The following is an 18,447-nucleotide window of genomic DNA, read 5'->3' as shown; positions in this document are numbered from 1 at the left end:
TAAAAAGAGGGGGTCTTGTGTATGAAATTCCCCCAATTGATACATGTTTATGTATCAATCAATCAACCATCAATCTCTACATACATATGTAATATGTTTTTGCGGAACAAGTAAGTTTCTCAAAGAAGGTAGGCATTCTGAAATCCCACTCTAGCTTTTCCAAAGACAGTAGACAAGTCATTCCCTACTTTCATTCTGTTTTTCTTACAGTTCCACTCTGCCAAAGACAGAGGCCTAGAGCTCTTTCATGAGCTAACAGCCCTTTCTTGGTAAATAAATTCTCTTCCATCAGCCATCACTTCCTATAATCTCCCAGGATAAGGCTGGAGGCAACAGACCTGTCTTAGAACAACAAAGGAGGTCATCAGCCAGCTCAGACTCACACCAGGCCCCATCCTTTCCTAGAAGGTGGGGGAATTTTGATTAAGAAGTTCACATAAGCTTTTAATTCCTTTTCTTTTCAAAGTTTCGACATTTCAAATTTTCAATTTCAATGCTATAAAGAAAAACTGCTTTTCTTAGTGGTTTGTAGAGGAGGACCCAATTTAGATTAGAATCGGGTAGATGCAGGGATAGTTTGTCTAGGCAGGGATGGTCTCAGTAGAAGGGAAAGCATGTGCAAGGTCTCTGTGGCTGAGAAAGTGTTGGGCTTCCTAGAACCTGACATTCTAGGGTTTGGGGCCCACTGAGTGAGAGGCTGTGTATTCTTAGAGGAGGCTGGGCTCTCTGATACCTAAGGCTGTGGTCCCAATTCTAGCAGTATCTCCATCCCAGGCCCCTTCCATATTCAGTATCTCATATATGATCTCCTCATATATGCCCTAAACTGAACTCCTCATCTCCTCCACAAAACCTGTTCTACTGCCATCTTCAACTTCTACTGTCTCAGGATGGAAACCTTAACATCTTCCCCTACTTCACGTTTACCCCCACACCCAATCCAGCAAACCCTGTCAGTTTTACCTTCAAAATAAGTCCAACTCCAGTTGCTCACCATCTCCCCACTTACCCAGTCCCCTCCACCACCACCCTCACTCAATACAGCCTGCTTTCCAACCACAGCAAGGGAGGTCATTGTAAATGATGGGATCTCTACTCTGAACTACCCAATGGCTTCCTGCATTGCTGAGACTAATACCAAAGTCCATGGCAGGGTTTACAACACCCCACATGATTGAGCTATTTTTCCCTCACTACGTTCACATTCACTTCCTCCCAGTTCCTCAAACACACCATCGAACGCACCTGGGCCTTTGTACCAGTAGCTCCCTCACCTCGAACACTCTATCTAGATATTCCTAGGAAGCAGCCCCCACTTCAGCATCTCTCCAATGGACTCCCACGTCACCTTAGCAGAAAGGCCCCCCTGGACTACTGCACAGAAAGATGCAAGGGCACACTTCATCCACGAAACCTACTTTACCTCTTTGTAGCACTTACTCTATGATGCATTACCTAGTCAACTCCTTGCTTAGAGATTTTGTGTTCAGTTCATTATCAACTCCTTAGAACCTGGAAGGGGTCTAGCTCTTCCAGAGGGCAAAGGTCCACTGGAAAGATGTGCTTTGTTGGGTTGTCATGTGACATCCCCAGAAATTCTTTCATAATGAAATGATAACCCCCAACTCCCAGAAGAGAAATGTACTGAGTATTGAATGTCTGACTAAGATGGAAGCTCTGGAGAAGCACAAAGAGGAACAGGAAGCCTGGCTAAGAGGAGAGGAAAGAAAGAGGTTTACAGCAGACAGATCTGTCTCTGGGGGAGGAGGGCAGGTCCCTGAGTCCCAGGAACAAGCACTGTGGTGGAACAGAATGTTCAAGAGGAAGAGGAGCAGGGATAGAGCGATAAGGGGAGTGTGAGGGTGCCCAAGACAAAGTTGGTCTCTGCCACAATTTTCCCAAAGCTCAAAGGAAGATTTTTTTCAACCAGTATACAGGGAAGGAGATGAGTATTTTCAGAGTATGTATTTTCCTTGCCAAAAGACTGATCATGTGTTTTTACTTTTTTTTTTTTTTTTTATAATCATGAAAAAAAAAAATCCACAGCAAACTTAAATGTCAAACAATAGGGGGTGGTTAAGAAATTATGGTATAGCAACTCAATGGAATATTATGTGTAATCACAGTTTTGAAAACTATGTAGCAACATGAAAAAAATGTCTGTGGTAGAATTTTAAGTGAAAAAAGCAGAAATTTAAAATGTGTCAATGCTATGACTAAAACTATTCAAAAGTTGGGTTCACTTCTGGCCAAGGCATGCAAGGAAATGTAAAAATGGAAAGTCAGTGATTCCCTAAGGTTGTAAGAGTCTCTGCGATTTACCATTCCACCCCCATTTTTTTTTATTTCTAACATATTATCACCATAGTTCCTTTAGATACAAAGTTTTAAAATAAAGTGATACTGGAGGAAGGTGACCTTATCAATAAAACTGAAAAATCTCCCAGCCATCACTATCCAGGAACACTCACCAGCCAACAAAAGAAATTCATGGCAATGATATGCAAGAGTCCCTGTCATCCAATCACTTGGCATAATTAACCACCTACTCTCTGCTGTGGCACCATCGGTGAAATGCAAGGTCCTTTGAGGGAAATCAAAACTAGGACAACATTCAGTTCTTGCAGTTATGGGACATCCCATTCAGGAGAAAGAATTTATGGCAAATACAGGAATAAGCACAGTTAGACGACACAGTTTAAAAACAAAAGTCATAAGAAAAATATTAACAAAGCACTAAGGAATGAATTAATTTTAAATTCAGGTTTTGGTTTTGGAGATCAGGAGGTGATGACTGAGGTGGGCCTGGGAAAAGAGTATTTCCCCAGGCAGAAGGTGAGTGTGCTTGTGTGTGTGTGTGTGTGTGTGTGTGTGTGTGTGTGTTTCCAGTGAGCTGGAGGTGAGAATGAGATGTTCCCATGAGATGGTCCCTTAACTGCTGAGCTTCACTTATCTACAGAAGAGGCTAATTCTAGTTCCTAGGTAGGTTTGTCATGAAGCTCAAGATGGCAGATTGAACAAGAAAGTTGTTCCAATAAAGATTCAAAAATAATTCTTTTCCCCTTAATTCTCAGCTCATAGAAGGAACTGGTTTAGGGAAAAGAAAAAAAAAAAAAAACAGGGCAGAAGGACAAAAGTCATAGGACATTGCCCAAGAGGAGTTCAGAAGTCTTGGCAGTGACAAGTTCATGATGCTAAGAAAAATGACAACATCCGTGATGGTTATGAACTTCAAGCTGGGAGCCCAAGGAACAGTGATGGCCCCCACTAAAACAGGCATGTCAGGAAAACTAGCATGAGGATTGGTGCTTGAGAAATTTGAGAATTAAGGAACAGCAGGAGTCTGTCTAGGGTCCATTTGGATGCTAAGACTCTTGCCCAGGAGAGAGGTGTAGGCTGGTCACATATGATACATGCTATAAAATATTTCATAGTTGACTTACTGTTACTAAGGTCTGTAAGGCCCCTAGCAACCCCTCTCCACAGCTCATCTTGATACATTCATCCCAAATAACCAAAGACGTTGTTGGATCAAAATACCCTGTTTGGCATATATTCCAACTGAATTTAACATACTATATTTTCCTCTGAGAAGTGTTAACTTTTTAAAATAGCTTCATAAGATAAAAACTCACATACCACACATTCACCTGTTTAAAATATTTAATCTAGGAGCCTTGCACTCTTCATAGGTATGGACAATCAGCACCATGATCAGTTTTAGGACAGGTTTAGAACATGTCCAACCCAAAATGAAATCACACACCCTTTAGTTGTCTCCCAGGAGCTCCCAACCCCACCCCCAGCTCTAGGCAACAACTGATCTACCTTCTGTTTCCACAGATTTGCCTACTCTGGACCCTTCACATAAATGGAATCATACAATATGTGGTCCTTTGTACCTGAATTCCTTTGCGTTAACAAAAAATAATCAAGATTCATCTATGTGGTAGTATATGTCAGTATTAATTTCTTTTTATCAAATAATATTACAATATGTAGATAAGCCACATTTTGCTTATGCACCCATGTGTTGACAGACTTTGGGTTGTTTCAACTTTTGGGCTATTCCAGTTAATCCTGCCAGGAACATTCATGTACAAGTTTTGTATGGGCATGTTTTCATTTCTCTTGGGGGTATAATGAGGAATTGAATCACAAGGTTATAAGGTTTATTTTTAACTTCTTGAGGAACTGCCAAACTGTTCTCCAAAGTGACCATATCATTGACAATCACACAGAACCATACCATTGACAATCACATCAAAAATGTGTGAGATTCTAATTTTTCCACATCTTCATCAACACTGGTTATTGTCTTTTTCATTTAGTCATCCTAGTAGGCATGAAGGGGTACCTCACTGCAGTTTTAATTTGTATTATCCTGGTACCTAGTGATGCTGAACATCTTTTCATATGCTTATTGGCTATGTATATATCTTCTTTGAAAAACTCTCATTAGATCCACTGTGTGAGTGTGTGTGTGTGTGTGTGTGTGTGTGTGTGTGTATGTTTGGGGCAGAGTACCAGGGGTTGAACTCAGAGGCACCCAACCACTGAGCCACATCCCTAGCCCTATTTTGTATAGAGACAGGGTCTCACTGAGTTGCTTAGCACCTCGCTAAACTGCTGAGGCTGGTTTTGAACTCCAGATCCTCCTGCCTCCCCCTCTGAGCTGCTGGGATTACAGGCAGGCACTACTGTGCCTGGCCTGTTTTTTTGTTTTTTATTTTTTTTTAATGATGCTGGGGGTCAAACCCAAGGCCTCACACATGCTAGGCAAGCACTCTACCACTGGATCATTTCTACAGCCCCTTCCCAATATTTAATTGGGTTACCTGTCATTTTACTAGGCTGTGTTTTTTAAATGCAGAATTTTTTCTTCCTTGTTTTTTATTGTGGAATGTAGAAGTAGCACATAGGCATAAATTGTCCATCAACAACCAGAAAATCAGAATTTTTTTTCCTCCCACATTAAAATATCTACAGCCAATCTAGTGTGTGTGTGTGTGTGTGTGTGTGTATTTATGAGAACTGGTGGTTTTGGTCCTTGTCAGTAACCATTAGCATATCAAAACAATAATTGTTAAGCCTGCCAGGGTGACAAATTATAGTTGGCTTCTTTCTTCTCAAGGCAAAGAGTTGGTGCTGCCCTTTTGGCATTGCTCTTTCACAAACCCTGGAGACAAATTCAAGGCCAAACCAAGGACACATTAGCAAATTCCTTAATCAGTGCAACATGTTTATATCTATTTTTATACATTTTTATTTTGTTGGCTTTGTTCCTTTTTTTTTTTTTTTTGGTTACACAGTACATTTATTTATTTATTTATTTGTGGTGCTGAAGATTGAACCCAATGCCTCACACACATACTAGGCAATTGCTCTACCACCAAGACACAAACCACAGCCCACTGGCTTTGTACTTAACTTGCAATGTGTGGACCCTCATCTTTGAAGAGCTGTTCCAAATAGTTCTGTGGTCCACTGAAGGATTATTTTTCCTCATGCTAAAAATGTCTGATTATAATCTACATCATTCCCAATCTGCTCTTTTCCACAGAGTCCTCTTGAAGGGGACATCTGCTGTTACAAGTTGAATTGTGTCCCCTAAAAAATAAATATGTTGGAGTCCTAACTCCCAGTACCTCCAAATGTGATTTTATTTGGAAACAAGGTACTGATCAACCTAACAAGTTAAATGAGGTCATTAGGGCAGGCAATAATCCCATATGACTATTGTCCTTATAAAAAGGAGAATTTTTATTGTTATATTGTTTACAGACACTAATATGTAACAACAAATCCCACCATTATGTACAATTATAACGCTCCAATTTTTTTAATGGCAAAAGGGGGTAGAGGGCTTTGGAGATAGCTCCAAAGAAGGAAGATCATGTGAAGACAGAGAAGATGGCTATCCACAAACCAAGTAGAGAGGCCTAGAACAGCTCCTCCCTCCCAGCCTTCGGAAGGAAAAAATCCTGCTTAGATTTTTTGAACTTTCGCCACCAAAACTGTGAAAGAATAAAATTTCTGTTGACCAGTTAGTGCCACTTTGTTAGAGAAACCCACCCAGGACACTAATACACCTGGCTACACCCTGGACCTTTGTGAGTGCTGCCTTGGGAAGAGGGGGGCCTCACTACACACTGAATTCAGTTTTGCCATGAGGCCCAATGGATACATTACAATGTTTAGTTAGGTTGCTCTCAAGAATCAGAGTCCAGGGAGCTTTCATGAGGAGTCCATGGTTTCTGGATCCAGGAACCGTCTCATGAACCTGTGCCAGTTTCATGTTTCTGAAACTAGCTCCTAGCAAGGCCAGGAGCAACTGGCTCAATCTTCTTTCATGTTGCTTCTAGAAACTCTGCTTATAATAGTTCTGATAATCCACAGCCAGGGAGGTCACTCGAGAGATGGTCCATTTGCATTGGTGTATAGGTCTGTTTGTTTCAAAATTCACCTCCTTTTGGAGCCAACATTCCCCCATACCAAAAAAAAAAAAAAAAAACAAAAAAAAAAATCCCTTCCTCCAATTTTCCCTATTTTTCCCTGTAGTCAGAAAGTAGTATTCTTCTTGTCCACAGAGTGTTCCTTGATGCTAGGTACGAGCCTGAGTCTTCTCCTGTCCAAGTCAAATATCTCCCATTTCCTCCATCATTCCACCTAAGATCTGCTTCCAGAACTTTCAACTCCCACACTGTCCCCTGTAAACAACTTCTCACTGGTCAGTGTCACTGTGAAGTGCAGATTTATGTTCCATGACATAACCTACAAAGCTGCTGTACCTGACTGTTTTCATTGATCAGAGCTGAATGTAACCCTGTGTTAAGAAAGGTAATCAAGTAAATCCAAGGAGAAATGCAAAAGTAAGGCCAGATAGCTGTTTTCAAATTAAATGATTCAGCTTTCTATGCATAGGGCCCACCCAGATCCATGCCAGTCTCCAGAAGAGAGGCCATGAGCCTCGTTCTTGGATTCCTGGAAATCTCATATGGATCAGAATCATAGCAGCGCATGAGCGCACGTACACACACACACACAAACACACACACACACACATCACTTCTCCACATTAGTCCAAAATGCAAAGGACTTCTTTCGATTTTGACCTTTTCATTAAAACACTACTGCCCCTATACCTCACATGGAACAAATGCTCTGTGTGATCTACTTCCCCATCTGGGGAATGGGTAAAAAGTAAGCCTTATTGTCCTTTTTTATATTCGGGACAAAATATACATAACATAAAATTTACCATCTTAAACTTTTTTAAGTGTATAGTTCACTAGTGTCAAATATATTCACATAATTGCATAACCAATCTTGGAAATCTTCTATTTTTTAAAAAAATAAGCATTAAATAACTAAAATGGCTTTTAAAAGAACAGACTTCCTAAATAGAGGTCCTCAAATGTATGCTAATACTAAATATCAACCATCCACATAAATCACTATTCAGTCTTCCTTTTAAATAGCATTTGTACTTAAATTTTTTTTTCTTTTTTCCTGGAAAGAAGAAAAAATAACCTTGGGTTAAAGGGTTAACATTTCTTAAGAATGTCCCTTCCAAAGGACATGCCAAGTAATTATGTGTAATTTTTTTTTCTCCCTGATTTTCATAAATGCTTCTGAAGCAAATGAAAATAATAATAATAATAATAATAATAATAATTGTACTTCTCTGCTACTGTGGCTTCCATCCTGCCAGCAGAGCCCACTGTTTTGTTTTTGTTTTTTAATGTTTTGAATGGTTTGGAGATTAGCATGGGTATTTAGCAAAAAGTACAATTTCAAATTACATGCTGCTTTATGGTGCCAAAACACTGTGCTCCATCATCCTTGATGACGTCCACAGGGTACAGCACTAAGAATGGTGGTTGTTAGTCATCTGGCTTCACAAAACTGGAAGATGAAATTGTAAACAATATGTGCTTAGACAGGCCTGATTGGGGGAAAAAAGTGTCTTAAATAGAGTTTTAATTTTTAAATCAAATAATGTCTTTTAATCAACAACATGTACCTTAATTAACATTACAAATAGATATTTATTCTAAGTGGGTAACAATTTATCCAAAGTATCCTAAAAGAGATGACCAGTGTATTTATAAGCATATACCCTGTAATGTGCTTGTCCTTATTGGCCAGGGATTTATATATATAATGGCAAAGTGTGGCAAGATCCATATTCCTTTAACTTTAACATACTGTTTAGAAAAGGATACGAAATAATCGTTCCCTGGTACTGGTCATAAACTGTACTACTGGTCAAAACTTATATACCACTCATTGAAACAGGGGCATAGAATTTGTTGGCCAAATCCAACATACCATCATTACTAGAAGAAAACAGAAACCAAATCTCAAAAGCAGATGGCAGTAGACCAAGTGCAAAGAAAGTCCATTGGCGTAGCAGGAGCTAAAGTGTATTATGAAAGATCATTCAGGAGCTGGCCTATATAGTCTATCTTGCTCAGTGAATGAATAGCTAAAGCCCTTTACCTTCAATCCCCAAAACAGATGAGCAACTTACATCATTAATCTCAATGTCTCTCCACAGAGTCTTCTAACAGTCAATCATGATGTAGCCTGAGAGAAAGTTTCCCTAGATACCACAGAAAACACAGATTTGCAACAGATGTCTCCATGCAACTTTTAGAATAGATCCCATGTTAAGAAGTTAACATACCCTTATGTATTTGTTAATCAATCCAGGTACATGCAGCCTGAAGGTGGGGAACCAGAGCTATTAGCAAGGAAACCATTTAGGTGCAAAGATTGCATGGGAAAGCATCAGAAAGAGTGTTATTTATAATAACAGAGACAAGTGCAATAGTTGGTACAATTGGAAAATCCCCACCTGGAGTTCATCCAGAGTAGTGCTTATATTTAGGTTACATGGCCCTAATAAATGTAAACACTTTTCTCACACTGACCACACATCAAATTAATAAGCCAGATGCCAACTCTCATCATTCCCTCAGTTTCTCCATCTATAAAATGGGGATAAGAGCTGTGTGTTAATAATTGGAGGATAAATTTCTTCTAATGAAACCAAGATTTCTTCTACAGGAAACCAAGATATTATCACTGCAAAATGTAAAAACAACATATAATGTTGTGTCTAAAAACTGGTTTAAAATCATATTTTGAAAGCACATGGTCAACGAGACATGCATTTGGAAATAGATGACTCTGCAGGGGATAAGGAGACAGGGTCAGGGTGAAATGACTCATGAATTCGGGAATGCAGAGGTTCTCAGCTGCGTGAAGTCACAAGGGACCAACAACAGGCCGTCTCCTCCCCTTCACAAGCAATGCTGCTGTTGACTTTGCAAAAAGATGTGTGAAGAGCTGGAAAATTTTTATTCTTTGCATCCTTTAGTGAATACACCAAACATATATATTCTGATATGCATTGAGAAATATTAGCTCTACTAATATTTTAAAAGGTGACAAGTAGCAGGAGTTCCTTCAGTCCAGAGGGTTTTAACTGACATCTTGACACGAGCAAGTTTGGTCTAGGCAATGGCATAAAGCTTATTAAAAGTTCAGAGGGAAGAAACTCTAGGACATCCAGCTGTCTTGAATGAAGTGAAGATCTTCCCTCTGAAAACAGCTAAAGGCAAGTAGTACCTGGGGCAAAGAAGTAAATTGGCCGAATAACTGAAATGGGCGGATCTCGACCTCTTCCAAAACAGAGACTTTCTATGAGGCTGCATGTAAATCAAATTTTAAACAAAGGTTTCTAGGGAAGCAGACCATTTACAACACCCATATTTGCAACTTATAACAGAGCTCATGTCTGGCACAAAGAATTATCTTCTAAATTATTCATTCTGTAAACTTTTTTTTAATTAATTGTATTTGCTTCAACATGTTTTGAAGGGTGCAGATGCCTATAACAACTGCTTGCTGCCCTTGAACTCTGAATGAACACTTTCCTGCAATCCCTTTCCTTAAATAGAATCATAAAATATTAGAGAAGATTCCTTAGAGATCAGTTAGAACTGTGGTTCTCAACCTTTGTTGTGCATTAGAAACTCAGAGGAGCTTTTAAAAAATACAGAGGCCAAGGCCCCCAACCCCAACCAATTAAATCAGAATCTCATGCAGGAGGGGTGTGCGTATTTTTTATAAGCTCCACAGGTGGTTTCATTGGGCCTCTAGGATTAAGGACCATGATACAGACTGGCATTGTCCAGTGCGGTAGTCGCTGGCCACACGTGGTTATTGAGCACTTGAAACGTAGCTAGCCCAAATCAAGATATGCTGTAGTAGTGAAATGCCCACTGGATTTCAAAGGTTTAGTACCCCACCCACAAAAAAATACAAAGTATCCCATTAACATTTTTATGGAAATGACAATATTTTGGATATACTGGGTAAACAAAATCAAAATATGTTATCAAAGGGAACGTTGTCACCTGCTTCCTTTTACTGTTTTTTTTTTTTTTTTCAGGTACCGGGGATTGAATTCAGGGACACTGACCACTGAGCCACATCCCCAGTCCTACCATGTATTTTATTTAGTGACAGCATCTCACTGAGTTGCTTAGTGCCTCTCTGTTGCTGAGGCAGGCTTTGAACTCCTGATCCTCCTGTCTCAGCCTCCTGAGCTGCTGGGATTACAAGTATGCACCACGGTGCCAGCATCTTTTTACTTTTTTAATATGACTACTTCATTGAACGTTACGTATATTGGTCCCACTATTGGACTTCCAGTCACCTTTCATTGCTAATAAGGTAAGTGAGGCAGAGGAGCTCAATTAGTTCAAGCAGCACTTAGGGGTTCCCCTTTCCACCAAGGCTTTGCCTGTTGCCATAAAGCACATCACTGCAGGGCCACCAATCGCAGTGGGAGTTATGATGCCATAAATTGGACTTTAAACTGTCTCTCTGTTGTCTCACTAATTATTTCTTCTAAGATGCAATATCACAATAGATTCCCCTTATGAAAAAATAGCACCTCTCTGTTGTCCACACATTTGTTATCTGTTATTGTGGGGCTACCCCTGAAAGCAGAGCAGCTAGAACAGATGTTTAAAAGCAAATGTAGAAACATGAGCATAAGGAAAATGCAGAAAATGGATGAAGAGAACATTTAACATGTTGTAGTTGGGAAAACAACCCCGGAGGCCCTCAGCACTCTGAGAGCCATCTTCAACTCACCATGATTCCCTGCTTAGAATTTAGAAGCTTGAGCCTTCAAAATATTGTTTTTCCTCCCAAGAGTCAATGTTTTTCTGGACAATGTTGTCTTTGCAGTGAGGCAAATCAGGCTCTTCACTTAGGTCCCCTGGTGAAAATGGACTTTCTCCTCACTGCCTGTGTCCTCTGGGGCATGGATTAGTACCTAGTCATTAGAAACCAAACTGACTTAAAGAGGAAAATCTTGTCTTGATAAAATTCAATAATGGTCCTATCAAATCTGGCAAATGGAGATTAAATGCATTTCTTCTATAATCACTTAATTCAAACAAAAACTTAGATTTTTGTTGTTGTTGTTGTTGTTGTTTATGCTTTTCCCACTAAGGAAGCCAGCAGAGGATAAAACTAGCTGAAATGGGTTATATTCAAGAAATCATGCCTGTAAAATAGGGGCTCCTATTTTAATAAATAAAAGAATAAAAGAGTCCTAAATTCTGATAGTAAACGTTCATGCAAAAGCTGGAAAAGAAACCTGTGGGTGAGGCCAAACTACACAACTAGTAGATGCATTCAAGATTTCTACTGAGTCGTGTTTGCTACCCATCCTAAATACAGCATCATAAATAAAACATCATCCTAAATAAAATATTTGTGCTCTGGAGTCCTCTGGGTTGCATGCATGATTTCTATTAGTTATGAGAAGTCAAGTTTTGCCAGTCAGACCTCAAAGAGCACGCTGCCAGATGCAACTCACTTCTCACAGAGTGATGTTCACCTCCACGCGCTTCAAAACTGACCTGAAAAGATAATATATTCAGACAGGTCCTGGGCAAAAGTGCATCTGCTAGAGTGAACATAGAACCTGTTGCTCTATTCGACAAAAAGAAAGATGATTTATACGGACTTGAAATAATTTCAGCTCCCTTCCTGAAAAATGATAAAACACTGAAAGTAAAAGAAAGTGACGGTTTCATTCAGAGATGGTCTTTTAGACCATTTTTAGGTTTTCCCAGTGTTGACTCTCAAATGAAATCTGGATGGCATAGTTTTATAGGGTGTGTGTAATAATAATGAGAAGGATTTAAATTAAAATCAATGAGGCAGGCCAATATTAGAAAAATTAACACTGCCCTTATGTATAAGAATAAATGGAATAGAAACTACAACTACGGTTCATGTGGCCAAGGCAGCCATTCAAAAGATCTGATAAAAATTTTGTCTTTGAAATGTTAATGGCAAAAGGCTTGAAAAGAGCAAAGCATCCAAATTTGTGGCTTATGTATTCCCTGTCAAGGGCATTTATGACAACCTGGCTTGTGGAAACAGGACCCTGCCTGGTGAAGGGCGCTTGGGCCTCATTTGGCACTCTCTGCTCTGGACCTTGGATAACCTAGGAGATGTCACCAGATCTTGGGCTCTCCTTTGTTCAACAAAGAGTTCCGCTCAGAGGATCTCCCCTAAATCCAGATCCCCTAAATCTGCATGCAGACACAAGCTTTCTGTCAGACTCTCCATGCCAAAAGGAGTTCTTCACTCTTTTTAAGACCAGCTCAAATCAAATCCAACATGACAGTTTTCCATCTGTGCTAATTTTAGGATAGAGATTAGAAATGAGAAACTTAAGGAAATAGAAAAAAAAAGTAACTGAAATATGTATTGTGTTTGTTTCTGTGGTGCTAGGGCCTCGTGCATGCTACGTAAGTGCTCTACCACTGAGCTACATCTCCAGCCCTGAAAAAAAATATCTAGTGTCCAAGTAATATCTAATTCCTTTGCAAATTTATCCTAAACTTTATGTTTTACTTTGAAAGTCCCAGAGCCATCAATAAGGGCTTCAAGAGTTTTAAACATGTTTCCAAAGAGTGTTATCATGACTTGGTAATTTCTAAAGGGCTTCTCTTCTTCTCTGAATTTTCTCATGATTCCCAATGATGGAGTACTAATAGACACGCAAAAAAACAGTAATTGCCATTTTTTCCCTAATTACAAAATGTAATAATTCTTTAGTGAAAACAGGAATTATGAGGTCATTTTTAAAGTGCAAGGCTTTCTATTCAAAGCATTGCCACAACATAGATAGATAGCTTATTTAGTTTACAAATAGCAACACAAAAAGGGTTTTTTTGGTGTCTTTAAGTCTGCCCAGCAGAGATGAAAGTGCTTCTTTCTCACCCTTAAATATTTGAAGCTGCTGCCCCTAAGTCTATTACCTTATCACAATGGTATAATTCTTTTAAAGAGAAATAGTCCTCGTTTTGAATTTTTAAGCCCTAATTTATAAAAGCATTGGTTGATTCCCATAATGCAGCTGATAGTCAAATTGGACAAGATAATGAATTGACTGAGATCACTGTTCCACCTTCATCCAAGAAAGCTGCCTCTAAAAAAAGATCTTAAATTGCTGTAGAAATCCAATTTGTACGAAGCAAAAGAAGCATATAGATGGGAAACACCAGCCATGATCACATTAATTCTGTGACTAACAGCACTGCTTTGAAGTGAAGAAGAAGAAAAAAAAGAAAGATGACAAAAATAATAAGTCCACTCAAATCCCAATTTTAATCTACAACGAGAAAAAAACCAACTACCAATACAAAGTGCACATTTAAGGATCCGGTTATCATCACACTCCCAAAATTTTCAGTTGACAAGGAAAACTCCAAATGCTAAGGAAATACTATAGGACGACGACACATCACTACTAAAAAGTAAATTATAGTGGGAAATCAGGAGACGGAGAACTTGACATCAGTACAAATAACTATGGAAACTCCATGGTTGATTGTTTTTGAACACGCAGGTGTGGGAAACTGACACGTAGTTATAACAAAAATATTCTACTTACTATAATTGAAAATCTATTCAGGAAAAGTCTCTCTGACAGACTGCTGCAATATCACAGAGATATAGAAATAAAGGAATGGTTTCTACTTTTTGTGGGAACGTTCTACACTATCTGCGCAGGTATAAACTATATACAGTTACAACTGACTTTGACTTGACAGGTAATTTATGGATATCAGCAATTTGCCTTAAAATTCAGTTGGCTTGGATGTTATCAGTTGAGCAAACGTGTTTACTCTGAGTGAAGTTGAAAAAGAAAAATCAACAGGAATCAGTAAGAACTTTAAAACTATCAGATCTATATAAAATGCTATGATCAAAGGAAAATAAGGGAAAAAAGTTTATGGAGAGACATGGTAAGTTCTTTTTAAATTTTAAAACCAAAGTAATAGCTGACAATCAATAGCATCCTTCTTCAGGGAAGTACACATCTAGGTTTGGATGTGGGAAATGGGGTTGTTTTGTTTTGTTTCTCATTTTTATCTTTCTTTTTAAAAAGAACTCCTTCTTAATAAAATTCAAATACTTGTTGAAGTGATTCATGAAAGCTTGTAGAAAAGAGAATTCTTGCCTGACACACTACTTAACATGCTTCATTGCTATTTTTACCAGAAATCGTGATTTACACACAGAGACACACATACAACACCTTCCACACAAAATGCTATAAGTCCCAGGGAACTGAGAAAAGCAACATTAAAACTCCTAAGAAATCCATTGAAAACACAAGACTAACCCCACTTAGCTAAGCACCAAGTTCTTTCTCTGCTTAATAAGCATAATTCTTACCATTATCTGGAGAATAAAATCAGCAACGTGTTGCTTCCTGCAGTCACCAAATCAATTTTTTTCTTCCTTTCTTTCTAGTAACTTCTTTCCACCAGCAAGATTAGGAAGAAAATAAATCTTTTGAGTATTTGCCTCAGTGTTTCAGACCAGAAGACTGTGAAACTAGCTCTTAGTAAAAAGAAAAAAAAAAAAAAAGGTCTGGTATTTTACAATCACTTCTGCAACCCAGAGGTACCTCCTAGACTCCGTACCTCCTTCCCTCCCTCGTTCTCTAAGTTTCTTTTAGTAATGAGACTAATTTTTCCAGTAGCCTTGAACTCCCTAGATTTAACTGACATGGAAAATGTGACTAAAAACTTGTAGAACTGTCTAGTCTTCAACCCTGCACAGAATCAACCCTGTGGTGTTAGGGAACACCTCACAAGCAGCTACATGCTCAGTCCACACTCCTGTGAGATCTCTGCAGCACACCACCAAATAACAGTGCGCCATCTAGTCCACAAGCTGCAAGCCCCATCCCAGAAGGGGGGACACCTTCAAACCCTGGGAGCTAAGAACTTGTCAGGGTTCAGCTGCTCTAAAGGTCCAATTGTTTATTTAAATAAAAAAAAATATCGCTACTGAGATAATCCACATCTAGTGGATATGGGAAAATTTAGGTTATAATGGCACTACAAACTTTTACATCTAACTTTGATTTACAAGATAAAAGCCAGTTTTAAATTAAAAGGGCTTTCTGTTAATAGAGCTTATTATTCTGAAGACGGGAATGATTTTCTTCGAAAGTTGTCCCTGGGTGCATGCCTATTATCTTTGCTTTTCCCCTTCCACTAATGAGCATTTATCTAAAGAGCCTGTTAATCCTCTGATGTGTGCTTCTGGTCAGAGGTAACAGTTTGAATAAAACCACTAATCACTGATCACTAAATCACTGATCATTAATCACACTCTCCAGTGCCCGTGACCTGGGCCATTTTTTCCTTTAGGTTTATGCATCACAAACAAGAAGTTTAACATTTAGATGCCCATGTATTGTGTGGGGGGGTATACTATTTCATCTCTAGATGTGAATAAATAATAAATACTGCCACAAACTTGGGGAAGGGATGTCAATTAGACCCCAGACAGGAGTTGCACAAATGCCTAGCCTACAGCATGGCTTTCCCTTTGAAGAAAGTAGATCTGATCATAACAAAACACGTTTTCTTCAAGAAATTCCCACCTATTCAGAATATAAATTTTCCTTTATTTAGCTTTCACTAGCTCCAAATCAGAGAGCACCCTAGTCCCTGGTCCCCCTCTATCCAAAAGCCTGTTAGTAAAATTTTCATTGGATTTCTGCTGCACACTTTCCACACTACCCAAAGGGTTCTTTTTACTTTTTTAGCCCTTGAACAAGTCACACACAGGGTGTTTTTATTTCAACTGCCTATAGGGAGATTCTGACTCAATTCGATGACTTATGTATTTAACTTCCTCTTTAAGCATAGAAACTTTAGGTTAAGAACAAGAAAGTAACACGTGCAGCAGTTTATTGTATGGCGCTTTGAGTTCAACGACTCAACGCTCCCTCACTTTGGAAATAAAACATCTAATCTTGATTCTTTTTGCTAAACCTGACTTAGTCCGCTCCTGGCTTCTTAGTCTTCCCTCTTGGGTTAAAAGGTTCTAGGCAGGCGCTGTGTCAAGTTAAATACTTTGTTGTTGTGGGTGTGTTGCTTTCCTAAGCCACCGCAGGGACGCGGGACACAGTACTATCATAACGCTTCCAAACACTTCCTGAGATCAGGGCTGAGCATTTTCGCCCTGGAGAAGGGGGCTTGCTGGTGACTTTCTTAAATAATAGAAAAGGGCAGATTGTGCGCTGATCAGGTACTGAGGTCTCCTCAGACACCAGAAGCTCTTACCCACACTCTAGGGACAGTGTTCGCCCCAGGGAAAGCTGTAAAAGGCGGAGGCGGGTCTACAGTGATAACGTTGAGGGCGGGGGAGGGGTGGAAAAGGAGGGATGGGGAATAGAGGGCAATAAAGATGCCCAGGGAACGGGCGATTGCACGAGTATATTGGGGGGTGGGAGTGAAAAGCAGAGTTGCTTTGTCAGCATTCTAAGCCCCTGAACCCTTGAGTATCTGAAGCTGTTAATCAAACACTTACTGGCCTGCAGAATGACGTAATGGACCTGTATCCAGCCTTTATTCCTTGACACATATCAGAAACAGGGAAAAATAAAAAATTTTAAAAAAATAATCAAACGCACTCTGCAGACTCTGACAACGAAATATACAAGCAGCACACTCCAATTCCCGGCCTTGAACAAGCATCATCAAGTGGGGGCGGCACTCGTTCAGGGTAAACTGGAGGCTTTATCTATCAGACACCCCCAGGAAATGAATCTAAGGCACAGAAGAAGCGGCATGCAGCCCCCGGGAGAAAACATCTCCTTAGTTCCTTCGTGTCTTGCCCCTCTAAGAACTTCGAAAAAAGTTTAAGTGTTTGGGTTGAGAGTCTGCCGCAGAGGAAGTCTTCCACCGCCGGTGCTGAGAACTGTCTGGGCGCCACCGCGAGCTGTCATTTGGGGCAGCGGCGACGAGGTAATGATGGCAGCGAGAAAGAGGCGGATGGAGGAGTGCACGCGAGCTGACAAATAGCCTCGTCACTCTCGAGCCCGGAGCGCCTGGAGTGAAAGTCAAGTGCCCAGCGAGGCGACCTCCCCTCCCAGGGCGCGCGCGCGCCCACCAGCTGCAGCGGGCAGCCCTGCGGGAGAGGTGGCAACAGCCGGCTTGGTACCGGGAGAAAGCGAGCCTCCGGCACACTTGCCCGCCCGCCCCCTAGGTGACCCGGTGTCCTTGCAGCGCCTGCTGGAAGTTTGCAAACTTTCTCCGGGGGTTCCGCCGCATCACTGCAAAGCAGGCTACGCGGGGCGAGGCTCCTGGCTGGTCGTCTTCGCTGCTGCCGCTGCCGCCGCCGCTGCCACTTGACCACACTTCTGCAGGGTTCCGCACCTTGCCAGGTCTCTGGAGGCAAACACACACCCCCGATTCATAACTGTTCCCCGTGTCAGGGAAACTCACGCGCGCTCCCACACACGCACGCATGCTGCGGCGAACACGGCGCTGGCTCCAGTTAGCATCCCTCTAGTCGCGCGGCGCAGCGTCCACCGAGACGCGCTCCCGGACGGACACGGCGTGGGGTCTCTGGGATGACCACAGGACACAGCAGAATTCCACAGTCCATCAGCAATTGCGGCCGGACTTCCCTCTGGTCCGCCAAAATGTTTACAAACACAGATCACCCTCCAAAAATATGCATCGCATCTTCCCTACTCCTTGCCCTGTGACCTGCCCATTGGACCAAGTAACCTCGCGGCTACTGCCGAGAACCAACCCCTGCAAACAAGTACACTCCCGAGATGGCTCCCGCGGCAAGTGCAACAAAAGTGCCTAAATGCAAAACCCCAGAAGTGGCCAAGCCGTATTTTTAGGAACTTACCAAACAAGTGTGGAGAAGGCAAGAGCGGAGCCCGGGTGAAGGGACCACGTTGGACTGAGCAAAGATTACAATACATTCTATTTAGAGTGCATTACATCACCCCCCCGGTGACGTCACGTGGGATTCCTGAACTTCTAAATCATTGCGGTCCGCGGGGGAGGGAGGGAGAGA

At 40.8% G+C, this 18,447-nt stretch overlaps 1 protein-coding gene across 6 annotated transcripts in view; it reads right to left on the bottom strand.

Moving 5' to 3' along the window:
* The window catches only part of Creb5 (cAMP responsive element binding protein 5), a 401,653-nt gene extending 383,265 nt beyond the window's left edge, over positions 1 to 18,388 (bottom strand). For 2 of the 6 annotated variants that reach the window (XM_048786387.1, XM_048786392.1), the window contains exon 1: positions 14,788 to 18,270. In XM_048786387.1, coding sequence (XP_048642344.1) covers positions 14,788 to 14,790 — 3 coding nt within the window. In that variant the 5' untranslated portion in view covers positions 14,791 to 18,270. The other 4 variants (XM_048786389.1, XM_048786388.1, XM_015490176.2 and 1 more) reach the window with 4 other exon arrangements.
* Positions 18,389 to 18,447: the final 59 nt, after the last annotated feature.

This window comes from Marmota marmota, unplaced genomic scaffold (genome assembly GCF_001458135.2).
Source record: "Marmota marmota marmota unplaced genomic scaffold, marMar, whole genome shotgun sequence".
NCBI classification, from domain to species: Eukaryota; Metazoa; Chordata; class Mammalia; order Rodentia; family Sciuridae; genus Marmota; species Marmota marmota.
This window is presented reverse-complemented; position numbering and strand designations above follow the sequence as displayed.